Genomic DNA, 14,022 nt, shown 5'->3' with positions numbered 1-14,022 from the left:
CAAATTAAATCAAAATACTATAGTATTTATTCTTCATTATCCTATAAAAAAAACTTAAAATAAAAATTATTCTCGTCATGCTAGTGATTGAAGCAGTCTCACTTTGCCTGGAAACATAAAGGCACACCACATACACGGCAGATCACAAAGGATTTTTTGATGCATAATCATGTCGCAAATTAATACATTTCTGTTGCTATATATTTTCTATCACAAAACAGTGGCCAAATATGGAAACTTGATACTCAGATATTTTCAGTGATATATAGTTTATTAAGATTATAATAGTATTTGGTTGTAAAATAGTGCAGTAAAATTAGAAACACCAAATGGCCCGCCAGTGGGCCAGTGACAGTTAACAGTTAACAGTGACAGTTATTACATTATATTTCAATATTTTTGGACAAAATCTAGAACGGATGCTATGTCATGAACCCTTAGCATGAAAATTGAAGTTTGCATGATTGTAAGTGTGTACATTTACTATTCCTAATAAAGGTCACAACTCCTTACAACTCCACAGCAACTTAAGATTTTTTGATGCATAATCATGTCACAAATTAATACATTTCTGTTGCTATGTACTTTCTATCACAAAACAGTGGCCAAATATGGAAACTTGAGACTCAGATCTTTCCAACAATATATAGTTTATTAAGATTGTAATAGGATTTGATTGTAAAATAGTGCAGTAATTTTAAAAACACCAAATGGCCCACCAGTGGGCCAGTGACAGTTAAGATTACTTAACTATGATATAATATATAAATACAGCGGAATTTATCTGACACAAAAATAAGAATAATCTTAGTTAGGGTGACACCATCAAACTTGACTGCATAAATTTACAGTAAATATTCATAAAACTAAATTAAACAAAACACCCTTTAAATAACTGAATTGAAATAATTGGTTTCATTGAATATACAATACAATATGACAAAAAACAAAACAAAAACAAGGCAGGACCACTTCCGAAAAAATGAATACTTAACTTGAGTACTTGAATGGATACTTTTATTGGCTTATACTGTAGACAATTGAATAAATCTGTTAGTGGTGGAGGTATGGTTCTGTTCTGGGCAAACTCCCCACCCGTCCATGCAGCGATACAGGGAGGGATAAACCAACGCAATGTTCCACTTTCTTTGTGTCTGCAGACCATCTTAGTCCTATTGAGGAGAATCCTTTCGTAACTCTACAGAAAAAAGGAAATATTAATGCACTGGAAAACCTGGGTTACCACAGCACTCCTGATAGGAAACCCCAAGGTGAGGATGAGTACATCAACAAACTCCTTTACCTCAACTCTTACAACAGCAACAGTGGGATGAACCAGGAGATTCTGAGGAAAAATGGAGCTTCCATCCCACTGCAGATGACAACAGCGGCCAACACTACAAACAGCCACTTTATCCTCACCACACAAACTGGGAAAGCCCATCACCATGGCCAGGGAACACATGTCCATTTTGCTGTTCCACCTGTTCAGTCTCCTCCAACAAGATCATTGAGCCAAAATGATCAGTATTCTCAGTCGCCACTTGGTGTTGAAGCCAATTCTTCGAGCAAGTCTGACAATCCTTCCCTGTTAACACAAATCTCCCTCATCAACCAACAGATCCAACCTTGTCTGGCAAGTCAGCCTGGTTGTGCAACCCAACCCAACTCAACCCAAGTGGCAAAGTCTGCAGTCACAATTAAGAGTATATCTGGCCTTCCGGGCCACCTTGTCTATTCAGGTAACATGTTTCAAACAGGTCATACTGGGACTGTAATGGTTGACAGGAAATTGAAAAAGAATTTCGATAATCCAGACTACTGGCAGCACAGTCTACCCCCCAAGGTGACCCAGCCAATCCCTCAAGATCCTTCACAAGGCTCCAAAAGCAAACATCTCTACAGGCACAGTATCCGAAGTCGAATTGCTATAGCTGAATACCCAGAGAATATTTCAGAGTTTAACAAGAGACCAGGAACAGTCCTCCCACCCCCACCATATCGGCACAGGAATACAGTAGTGTAAAACTGCATTCTCCACTTTCTGAAGCCAGATTCCTCAACCAGCACCTATACCAACATATACTTAAAGGAGTAGTTCATCCAAAAATGAAAATGTTGCTTCAAACCCATATGACTTTCTTTCTTCCTTGGAACACAACAGGTGGATTTTGACAGGGATTATTCGTTATTTAATAAAAATGAATAGTGACTCTGGTCTGTCAAGCTCGGAAAAGGACAAAGAGAACACCATAAAACCACACTTAAAAATAATCAATACGACTCATGTACTATATTCCAAGTCTTCTAAAGACATATGATTACTTTGTGTGATTAATACAACTAAATTTATGAGGTTATTTACTCTCAAATCAACTAATTAATAAAGCGCTGAAATCAGATATGGTGGCTACATTGAAAACATCAAACTGTCATTGGTTCTTGTTGCATCCGTGATCAAACGTGTCACAATAAAATGATTATATGGCTTTGGAAGACTTGAAATAAAGTGTATTGAAATGAGTCATACTGATTACTTTTAGTGTGGTTTTATGCTGTTTTTTTATATTATTTTTTATTTTTTTTTATTTTGACATATTGGAATTAGTTTTTACTTTCAATATATGTCAAATAATCCCTGTGAAGACTATTTTAAAAATGGAGCAACATTTGGTTGAGTACTTAATGGCAGAATTTTCAGTTTGGGTGAACTAATCCTTTAATCCTCTATCAGACATTAAAATGGAATTACTAAAGAATTACTCAACAGGAAAACTCTCAACTTAAAAAAAAAAAAAAAAAAAAAATTGCCAGAGGAATTTGAGACAGAGATAAACAAGAGGATATTGGACTTTAAAGGGAATACTTATCAACCAAAGTGCCTCTAATCTATTCCAAAAACTATTCAACCTTTTTTAGTCTAATAATCAGAATATAACCTGACTGATACTCCTACAACTTAGAAGTGAAATGGGACATGGTCCAAACTGACAAGAAACTAGAAAACTTCCTCTTAAGGTTTTAGATGCGGGAAATGGAAAGTGTATTTCTGGTGTCATACATTTATACTCGGATAAAAATGCTAACATACTGTATGTTGACAGTGCAACTTCTCGCTAGTAAATTGTCTTTTTGGCCATTTTTCATCCATCCTGGATTGTTGTGGTCCGTATATTGTTGGTTTACCTGAGGTGAACAACATTGCTATTTTCTCTCCTGCTTTTGCCTCATTTATGCTTGAAGCAAATGGTGGACACAGCTACGTTATATATCTAGTAGCCTACAGAGCCTACAGGAACGTTAGGGTAACTCTTGGATGTGAATCAGACAATGCCATGGATTGACTTGGTGCACTCATCCCATTCTCCCAACCCATCCCAAATGTATTAATGGACTAACAATGGTTGGATACTATTTATTTTCTTTCCTGTTGTTCTGTGTCATGTTTTTTTTTTTTTTTTTTTAAAGATCTTACCTGTGTGCCCCCAGTTTTGAAATCTCAAATATAGGAATTATTAACAAATCTGATACAGACAGAGCACATGGGGCAGCCATATCACAGTGCTTCAAGTGCAGACAGGAAATAAGTGCCTTCCTCAGTGACACAAAAGGTTGGTGGAAGTGCCAGAAGAGAGATAGTAACTGGAATTTGAACTACTGTAAATGTATAATATTGTATGTATAATAAATGTGCAACAAATTTGAATATTTACTACTGAGTCACCTAACGTATGTGCAAAAAAACTTGCCAAGGACTGGGAACTATGTATTGAAAAAAAATTGTATTTAAAAGTAATGAATTTGATAAAGAAAATAATTTAACGACAAAACTTATATACTATTGGAAAGCAATATTACAGATGAATTAAACTCAAGGAGGGCACAAAACAAACTAAAATAAACTACTGATCTCCAATGGAGAATTTTTCATTGTACTGTGACAGAAAATACTTTTGTCTGAAATATATACCTGCTCTCAATGAGAGTGTGACCGTATTGTGGCCAGGGAGACATTGTTCATATGTTTTGCAGACTGTAATAGACTTCCATCACTACTTATCACTACTATGTCAAAAAGTCATAGCAAATAAGAGGTTGTGACAAATGTGTGCAAATTATGTCCTAAATGTATCATGCTAATATTATGAGCATTTGATTTGCTTTCGACTGAACAGCTATGGGAGATGTAGCTAGATTTTTGGGGGCTTTTCTTATTGTTTGCCTTGTACTTTATTTGGTTTTGGGACTATATCAAAATATGCATCTCATCCCTGTTGTAATTCTATTATTACCCCCCCCCCCCCCCAAAAAAAAGGTTAGTACATTTCCAAAGATTCTGACATTTTATGGTCTATGAGGGCCTTTTTATGTTGCATGTTACAAGTACCACCCTTTTCCACTCTATTCAGGTGTAATCCATTACTAATCTGTACTTTCCCTTGTAAAAAAAATAAATAAAAATGTTTTATTGGTATGATGATTCAGTGATGGTATCAGATGGTACTTGGATACGTACTGTGCCTTGAAAACACTAATAAGTTGACTTTACTTAATGAATTGATTAATAAACTCGTTCCCTCAATTGAAAGGAGTAAATGGCATCTCCAAAACTTGTGTATTTAAGTTCACTTATCATATAGCATAACTTTTTAAGTTAATGTAACTAAATGCAAGTAGACTTAACTCAGTTTTCTATTTAAGTTTTGTTGTTTCTACTTAGTAATTTTAATTGAATGACTTAAAATTAGGTCATACAATTACACAGTTTAAATAAAGAAGATGATTACTGATTCTGCGCTAATCAATAAAAATAACCTTAACTCTCTAAGAAATGTATAGACACCTGACCTTCAGTTGCACATGCACACGGAGAACTGAGATGGTAAAGTGCTGACAGGGTCCAACTTGAATAAAGGAGACAGAGCTCACTCGAATGTGACATCACATGAAACAACTATTTGAAACAAAACAATATACATTTTTCTTCTTCTTCTTTTTCTTTTCTTTAAGTAATATTGCAAAAGAGCAAAAACCTCTATGCATTCTTCATAACAACTATTTAAATGCCTCCAGATATTCCTTTTGACCAAGTATTTAATAATTCAAGTGCACGGCATTATGGGTATTTCCTACAGTCTCAATTTAACCCTCATTTAGTGTTGGGGTCAAAAATGACCCCTTTTCAACTAAATATTGGTTTCCTTCTTTTCAGTGGCATGAGATTTGGTGACTTGTCCTACATTTGCTATCTATACACACACACACACACACACACACACACACACACACACACACAAAAATTGGGCTGGATTGTGGTGGTGTGACAAAAATACTCACGCTCATCATGTTCGGGGTCAAATTTGACCCCATATAGGAAATGAATGGATGAGATGATAAAACAGAGGATTTCTTTTTTTTTTTTTTCAAATCAAATCAACAAATGAGCCACAATGCAGAACACACACACACACACACACATAGAAATGTGTGGGTGATACTATAACACATCCACGGTGTGGAATGCACGTGCTCACACACACACACACACACACACACACACACACACACACACACACAGGAATGAAAAGGTGAGTGTAAAAGAGAGCATTTTTTTTTTTTTTTTTTTATAGAATTTGTCAAATAAAATTTGACACAATGTAGAATGTACACAGAAATGAAAGGGTTAAGCTATAACACATCCACAATGGAGAACACACACACACAGACACACACAGAAATAAAAGGGTAAGACGATAATACTTAGCACACACCAATCATGCTCACACACACACACACAGATAAATGAAAGTGTGAGACAATAATACTTGGCACACACAAAGCATGTTCACACACACACACACATGTTGGTGCGGCTATACTTATGAGGACTCTCCATAGACATAATTATTTTTATACTGTACGAACTATAGATTCTATCCCCTTACCCTAACCCTAAACCTAACCCTCACAAAAAACTTTCTGCATTTTTACATTTTCCAAAAAACATAGTTTAGTATGTTTTTTAAGTGTTTTGAATTATGGTGACACTAGAAATGTCCTCATAAATGACATTTATAGCATATCAAAGGCACACACACAGATCAAAGGCTGAGTTTGAGACAGTTGACCTTTTCCACTGTGAGAAAGTTTACGCTTAGGGGTGGGAGCAAAATGTTTATTCTAAGTCTTATGTTTGTACACAAAATGAATTATTATTGTTCATTCTTGTTAATTTCTGTTTATTGCTGTTGGCTTTATTTATTTTTTTTATATATATTTACTCTATTGAGTTATTGAATTGGGGTGTTTGAAATAAATGATAGGTAACAAAAATCTTACTCTAAGTCTTCTCTTTGTAACAACATGGTCAGTAATCATAATGTGTCATCACTTCAAAACACTAAACTTTGCTAAATATTTTTTTTTTTTAATGTATTTGATAATGTCTAATTACATATCCAAATGCATAACTTGTGATTAAAATAAATAAATAAATAAATAAATCAGTTTGCTACAACCAGGCAAATGAGTGGACCTCTGCAGCAATCTATTGGTTATAGTTGTAATTTCATGTCATTTTAATAATAATAATAATAATTATAATAATAATAATACAAAATAACAATAATTGTTTTTAAATAAAAATCCAGTAGATGGCAGCAATTTGCCCCAATGCATATTTTAGCCATTTAGAGGTAATTAAGGTTAAAAATAAATAAATAAATAAATTTAAAAAAATACTACAAACCCAACAAAAACTCTGACCCCAAATATTATTGGGAGAATGCACCCGTAACGAACAGAGTAAAAGGGTTAAGAAAAAAAATTCAAGGAACATAGATATTTGAGTTATGAGCCCAAAACTTGACATTTCAGGTAATGGTAAATTAAGACAACTTGATTTTTTAAGTAATGACAACATTAGGGTTTACAGTGTGCATGGTGCTAAAAGATTGCCAATATTTATGTACAAAACACTTCAAAAAGCCTCAGAAATCTAATGGTAATTCAGCAAGTGAGTTACAATGAGATATTTAAAGGAACAGATCTCCAAAAAATGAAAATGCTGTCATCATTTACTTCTGTGTTGTTCCAAACCCATATGACTTTCTTTCTTCCATGGAACACAAAATGATATGCCATGCAAAAGAAATGCCACCCACATATTCTTTTGAAATGTTTAAAAATCTAGTTGTTACTACAATAAATCTGTGGCAACTTGGTATTAAGCACTGTTGTCTTCAAACAAAGAAAAAAAAAAAAAAAAGCTTCCTACAGTACACTGTTTGAGATTACATATGGATTTATTATGATTTCATGGAGTTTTGATGGCAAGTATGGTTACTAACCATGGTAAATTTTTGCAAAGGTACTTCACTTCGACATGGATTCTACAATGCCTCTTTATTTTCCTCATTCCAACAATGTGTATGATGTTGTACAATACAGACAATTCGTATGTTTATATGACAGAACCAGACAGTGATTGAGAATAATGTCTCGCTCAGTACATTGTGTATGATAATCTTCACGCGCTGTGTGACTGAGCCTCTTTGTCCTTTTAAATGTCTCCTTTTGTATTGGTGACCTGTAATAAATTAGTTTGTGTTTAAAAGTGGCAGCTGTGTGAAGTGATTAGGGAGAAAGGGAATTCCAAAGAGGAGAAGAGAGAGATGGAGGGAGAGATCTTTGAAACACACTGGCCATTATAACGCACAGTATCACTTGCACACAGTTGTGAGCACCAGCATTGTCTCTGTGCCACACCCTAGTGAGACGTCTACCTAGACAAGAGTTTTTAGGCATCAAAGGTGCACCCTGAACAACGCAAATGCTCTGTAAAGTCATACTGCCTTACGAGATACATAATTTTAGCTCAAATCTAAGGTCAGAAACAAAGGCGTCATAGAAGTTAGATAGCCTCATGTCCAGACTGTATTTTTATGGAAAACTGGGGTTGTCAAAAAACAAAACAAAAACATAAGAATCCCATAAAAGTTGTCCATACAGTATCTATGCTATATTCCAAGTCTTATGCGATAGCTTTGTGAAGGACAACAGACTGAAATTTAAGTTGTACTGAAATTCTGCCTTTCGTCCTAGCCCTCAAATCTGGTTCGGCATATTCAAACTGGTTTAAATGGGCGAGTAAATGATTACAGAGCATTTTATTTTTGGTAATATCTTTTTAAACTATATTTTTTGATATCGTTATACATTTCAAAATGAAATCTATATTTAACTATAATTTCAATTTAACAGACAATTTCATGCAATATTTGTGTGTTTTTTTTTTTTTTATTATTATTTGTGAGTCATTACCATAGCTCTATCCCTTATTGAATCAATATGCAATGTGATTTGTTTGCCTTGCATCCAAAAACTTTTAATACACTGTGGCAGTGGGGGCATGGTCAAGCACCTGTCTGGAAACAGAGAAAGTGGTAAGGGCGCTTACACCTGAGCTAAATTATGCCTAACACCTGTTTCTAATTCCAGTGAGCATGGGGAGAGCGGCATAAAAGCAGCCACACAACCAGCAGAGGAGAGAGAGCCTGGGTCCAGAAAGTTACTGCTGTGAAGCTGAAAAGATTATTGTGAACTAAGAATTTATTATTGTGAAGCTGAAGAGAATAGTGTGTGAAGCTGTGAGCGCTGAAGTGTGGTCATTAAAATCCTTACCTGTGAGTGGAGCAACCTGCCTCCCGTGTCCTGCTTATCGACCACCTTCACACTGGTGCTGAAACCCAGGATCCGAAGTTGGAAGTACGCCCCATGGAGCCCTCCACCCAGTTGGCCAAAGTCCTCCAGTCCCTTGCCGGCCTGCATCAAACTCACAAACAAACCCTGCTTGATCTGCGCCAAGAACAAGACCGCCGATTCTTTGAGATTCTGCGAGCTCAAGCAGAAGACCGGCACACGATCCGGAGCCTCCTCAGCCAGGAGAGAGCCCCGGCCGTGACCCCGGACAGTCACAGCCCCCTGCCCCCACCCACACTCTTAAAGATGGGGGCAGAAGTCAACCCAGAGGCCTTCCTCGATCTCTTTGAATGAACCACGGAGATCTGGGGCTGGCCGCTTGACCAGTGGGCAGCCAGACTCCTTCCATTGCCGTCCGGGGAAGCCCAGCTCGCGGTGCAACAACTACCGGCAGCTAACCTCCTGGCTTATGAGGATCGAAAGAAGACTATCCTGCAACGGGTTGGCCGCAGTCCCGAGCAGTACCGCGTTCTCCCAACAGCTCCGAGACACGTGCCGGAAGTGGCTGCTGGCAGGGACCCACGACGTTGAGGGAGTGGTCGACTGAGTGGTGCTGGAACAGCTGATCCTTCGACTGCCAAAGGGAACAGCAGAGTGGGTCCAGTGCCACCGCCCGGCATCGCTGGAGGAAGGAGTCCGACTGGCGGAGGACCATATGGTGATGTACTCAAGGGCGGAAGAGCCCTCTTCTCTCTATCTCTCTGCCCTCTCCCCCTGTGTGTTCCCCCCTCCCCCTCACTCTACTCTCTCCCCAGAGCCCGTTCCTGCCCCGCGGAGGTGAGGAGCTCCGCCACCGCGACCAATTCCCCGAGAAGTGGTGGGCACACACCCCTGCCTCTACAGTGCTCCGCCACTCTTCCCCACAGGTGGAAGTGTCCGCCGACGCAGGTGCGGGAGTGGCATCTGGGCCGGCCTGCTGGAGTTGCAGGGATCCGGGACACTTCCGGGATCAGTGCCCCGTGATGGAGCTGGGGACGGTGGTCTGGATCCCCGACGCCCTGCAGGCTGCCCACAACTGAGCCGGAGCGTACCGGATACCAGTAAGAATCAAGGGGTGTACTCACCAAGATTTGATGGACACAGGTTGTAATCAAACCACTATCCACCAACATTTGGTTCAACACGGGGCACTGGGCACAGCTAAAATGGTGAGGGTGAAGTGTGTGCTGGATATTCACAAATACCCTGTGGTGACTCTTGCAATTAAATTTCGGGGAACAAAACATAGAGTGGAGGCTGCAGTTAGTTCCCACCTCACCCATCCGCTGATTCTGGGGACTAATTGGCCTGAATTTCGGAATGTATTAAAGGGAATATGTGCGGATGGGTCCTGCATAAAAGCAGTGGGATGTGAAGTGTGTGATGCTCTGGCGGGGGAGGCAGAGCCGGGGCCATCTTTGTCAGCTCGACGTCAAGATTCTCAGGGGATTTCCCGAAGGGGATATCCCTTTGTAGCAGTCACGAGACGAAACCCTTAAGCGCGCCTTCGACCAAGTGAGAGTGGATGATGGTCAAAAACTCCAACCGAGCGTCGCACTTTCATATCCCTATTTTTCGATTATAAACGAGCGGTTGTATAGAGTGATGCAGGACGCTCAAACAAAGGAAGATACAACCCAGCTTTTAATACCATGGAGCCACCGGGAAATGGTGTTCCAGGCGGCTCACTATAATCCGATGGCAGGTCACCTAGGGGAAAGAAAGACACTGAACCGCTTAATAGCCCATTTTTATTGGCCGGGCATTGGCGGCGATGTCCGCAGTTGGTGTGCGGCATGCCTTGAATGTCAACTAGTGAATCCACCGGCCACCCCAAAAGCGCCGTTGCACCCCCTTCCATTGATCGAGGTCCCCTTCGAGAGAATTGGCATGGACCTCGTCTGGCCATTAGAGCGGACAACACGCGGACATCACTTTGTATTAGTCCTAGTGGATTATGCAACGCGATATCCGGAAGCAGTGCCTTTGCGCAACATCTCAGCACGCAGTGTTACAGAGGCACTCTTCAAAATAATCTCCCGGGTGGGATTCTGAAAGAAATCCTTACTGATCAGGGCACAACTTTTATGTCACGGACACTACGTGAGCTGTATGAATTATTGGGCATTGAGTCAATCCGCACCAGCGTTTACCATCCACAAACATATGGCCTGGTCGAGCGATTTAATAAAACCCTTAAGAACATGATTTGTAAGTTTGTGCACGGGGATGCCAGAAATTGGGATAGATGGCTCGACCCCCTGTTATTTGCAGTACGAGAGGTCCCACAAGCCTCCACGGGATTTTCCCCATTCAAGCTGCTGTATGGGCGGCACCCACGCGGGGTGCTTGACGTCATCCGCGAAGCTTGGGAGGAGGGACCTTCAGATAGCAAAAATGAAATCCAGTATGTTCTTGATCTTAGAGCAAAACTCCACACCTTGGGGCAACTAACACAGGAGAATTTGCTCCAAGCTCAAGAACGACAGAGCCGGCTGTATAACAAGGAAGCTCGGCTGCGTGAATTTGCACCAGGAGATAATGTACTCACATTACTCCCCACATTGAGCTCCAAATTACTTGCCAAGTGGCAAGGACCCTTTGAGGTCACACAACGAGTGGGGGATCTCGATTATGAGGTAAAGCGAACCGATAGAGGGGGTGCACGTCAAATATATCACCTCAACCTCCTGAAATTGTGGAGGGAGGCAGTCCCTGTGATGTTGGCTACGGTAGTTCCAGAGAGGGCGGAGCTCGGGCCGGAGGTGAATAAAAAACCTAATCAGAACACTCCGGTCACTTGCGGAGACCACCTCTCACCGTACCAGCTCGTAGGGGTTGCCAAGTTGCAACAAGAATTTGCAGATGTGTTCTCCCCTCTACCGGGTTGTACGAACCTCATCCAGCACCACATCTAGACCGAACCGGGAGTGGTGGTACGTAGCCGTCCCTATTGCTTGCCCGAACACAAAAAGAAAATAGTTCGGGAGGAATTGGATGCAATGCTCAATATGGGGGTAATAGAGGAATCCCACAATGATTGGTCCAGCCCAATTGTTCTGTTTCCCAAGAGCGACAGGTCCGTACGGTTCTGTGTGGATTATAGAAAAGTCAACACTGTGTCTAAATTTGATGCGTACCCGATGCCTCGCATTGATGAGTTGCTCGATCAGTTAGGTACTGCTCGATTTTATTCGACATTGGATTTGACAAAGGGTTATTGGCAGATCCCCTTGACACCAATTTCCCGCGAAAAAACAACCTTCTCCACGCCGTTTGGATTGCACCAATTTGTGATGCTTCCGTTCGGTTTGTTTGGGGCCCCAGCTACGTTTCAGCATCTCATGGACCGAATCCTCAGACCGCATCTAGATGACATCATCATTTACAGTAATGATTGGCAGCGGCACATGCAGCATCTGAGGGCGGTTCTGAGATCACTGTGACGGGCGGGGTTCACAGCAAACCCCAAGAAGTGCGCGATTGGGCAGGTGGAGGTACGGTATCTGGGGTTCCACTTGGGCCACAGGCAGGTGCGTCCCCAAATTGACAAAACTGCGGCAATTGCGACCTGCCCGAGTCCCAAGACCAAAAAGGGGGTGAGACAGTTCCTGGGGCTGGCTGGCTATTACAGGAGGTTTGTGCCTAATTATTTGGACATCACCTGGCTGATCTCACTAAAAAGGGTGCTCCAGACCCGGTCCAGTGGATGGAGCAGTGCCAACAGGTGTTCTCGCAGGTTAAAGCCGCAATTTGCGGGGGGCCGCTTTTGCATGCACCTAACTTCTCTCTCCCTTTTGTATTGCAGACAGACGCTTCAGACAGAGGACTGGGGGCCATACTCTCGCAGGTGGTGGGGGGGAGGAGCGCCTGGTACTGTACATCAGCCGTAAGCTCTCCTTAAGGGAGACAAAGTACAGCACCATGGAGAAGGAGTGTCTGGCCATCAAGTGGGCGGTCCTCACTCTCTGGTACTACCTGTTGGGGCAGGCCTTCACCCTCTGCTTGGATCACGCCCCACTCCAATGGCTCCACCGCATGATGGATACCAACGTGCGGATCACCCGGTGGTATCTGGCTCTCCAGCCTTTTAAATTCAAGGTGATCCACAGACCGGGGGCGCAGATGGCTGTCGCTGACTTCCTTTCCAGAAATGGGGGGGAGTGGTAGGCAGGCCGGATGGCTCCCCGGCCTGAGTCGGGTGGTGGGTGTATGTGGCAGCGGGGCCATGGTCAAGCGCCTGTCCGGAGAGAGAGAAAGCGATAAGGGCACTTACACCTGAGCTAAATTATGCCTAACACCTGTTTCCAATTCCAGTGAGCATGGGGAGAGCGGCATAAAAGCAGCCACACAACCAGCAGATGGAGCTGAAGAGATTATTGTGAACTAAGAATTTATTATTGTGAAGCTAAGAATTTATTATTGTGAAGCTGAAGAGAATAGTGTGTGAAGCTGTGAGCGCTGAAGTGTGGTCATTAAAATCCTTACCTGTGAGTGGAGCAACCTGCCTCCCATGTCCTCCTTATCGACCGCCTTCACATACACTCTTTAAATTGTGTGGGGAAAAAAACAAAAAAACAAACATAATTATGAGTAAACCAAACCAGTGGTGATGGGGAAAACTATGCCATATTTAAGGTGTAATACAAATGTGCAAGGATAGTCAACATTTGGTTAACCATTCGACACACCACTATTTGAATACCAAAATCACTGTTGGGTTATATTACACATGCAGTAGAGGTCTTCAACCCGATCCGAACTCAATGAGATCTGATAACTCGTCAAGTTTTCCAGCTGTGTTTGTGTCAGTTTTTCAATTATAGGGCGAGTTAGGGGCTGTTTCTATATACTGTTAACACGCACTGGACGGACGTCTTTCCTGCGCTGAATCTCACAGTTCTTTTTTTTCTTTCAGCGTCTCGTGCAGGATTGCAAATTAATTCACTTACAGCCTACGTACAGGTGACCATATGAATATTTATCAGGTAGCCTTTCCAAAAAAGGTCTGGGCTTACTTCTAAATTTAACTGGATGAGTGCTCTATAGTGAGAGGACTCGTGAATGAATAGATGCCACTTCTAGGTTGTAAAACCTCGTGAACGTGTTTTGCGAAGACCAGCCTGCTGACAGACATGTCTTGTAAGGACATACCATTTGTCCATGCCCATGAAGAGGCCATGCCTCTAGTTGAAGGCCAATAGGGCAATTCACACCTTGTGATTCATAAGTGAGGGTGATCCATCAACAATCCAGTGAGAAAACCTTTGTTTGGAGACAGAT

General features: G+C 41.4%; 1 protein-coding gene across 1 annotated transcript in view; it reads left to right on the top strand.

Annotated features, from left to right (window-relative positions):
* Positions 1 to 4,573, top strand: part of LOC127445109 (receptor tyrosine-protein kinase erbB-4-like) — a 342,336-nt gene extending 337,763 nt beyond the window's left edge. Inside the window, exon 27 of the mRNA XM_051704908.1 lies at positions 1,161 to 4,573. Within this exon, the coding sequence (XP_051560868.1) occupies positions 1,161 to 2,026 (866 nt within the window). The 3' untranslated portion in view covers positions 2,027 to 4,573. The remainder of the gene's footprint in view (positions 1 to 1,160) is intronic.
* The last annotated feature ends 9,449 nt before the right edge of the window (positions 4,574 to 14,022 follow it).

The sequence above is a fragment of the Myxocyprinus asiaticus genome, chromosome 8 (assembly GCF_019703515.2).
Source record: "Myxocyprinus asiaticus isolate MX2 ecotype Aquarium Trade chromosome 8, UBuf_Myxa_2, whole genome shotgun sequence".
NCBI classification, from domain to species: domain Eukaryota; kingdom Metazoa; phylum Chordata; class Actinopteri; order Cypriniformes; family Catostomidae; genus Myxocyprinus; species Myxocyprinus asiaticus.
This window is presented reverse-complemented; position numbering and strand designations above follow the sequence as displayed.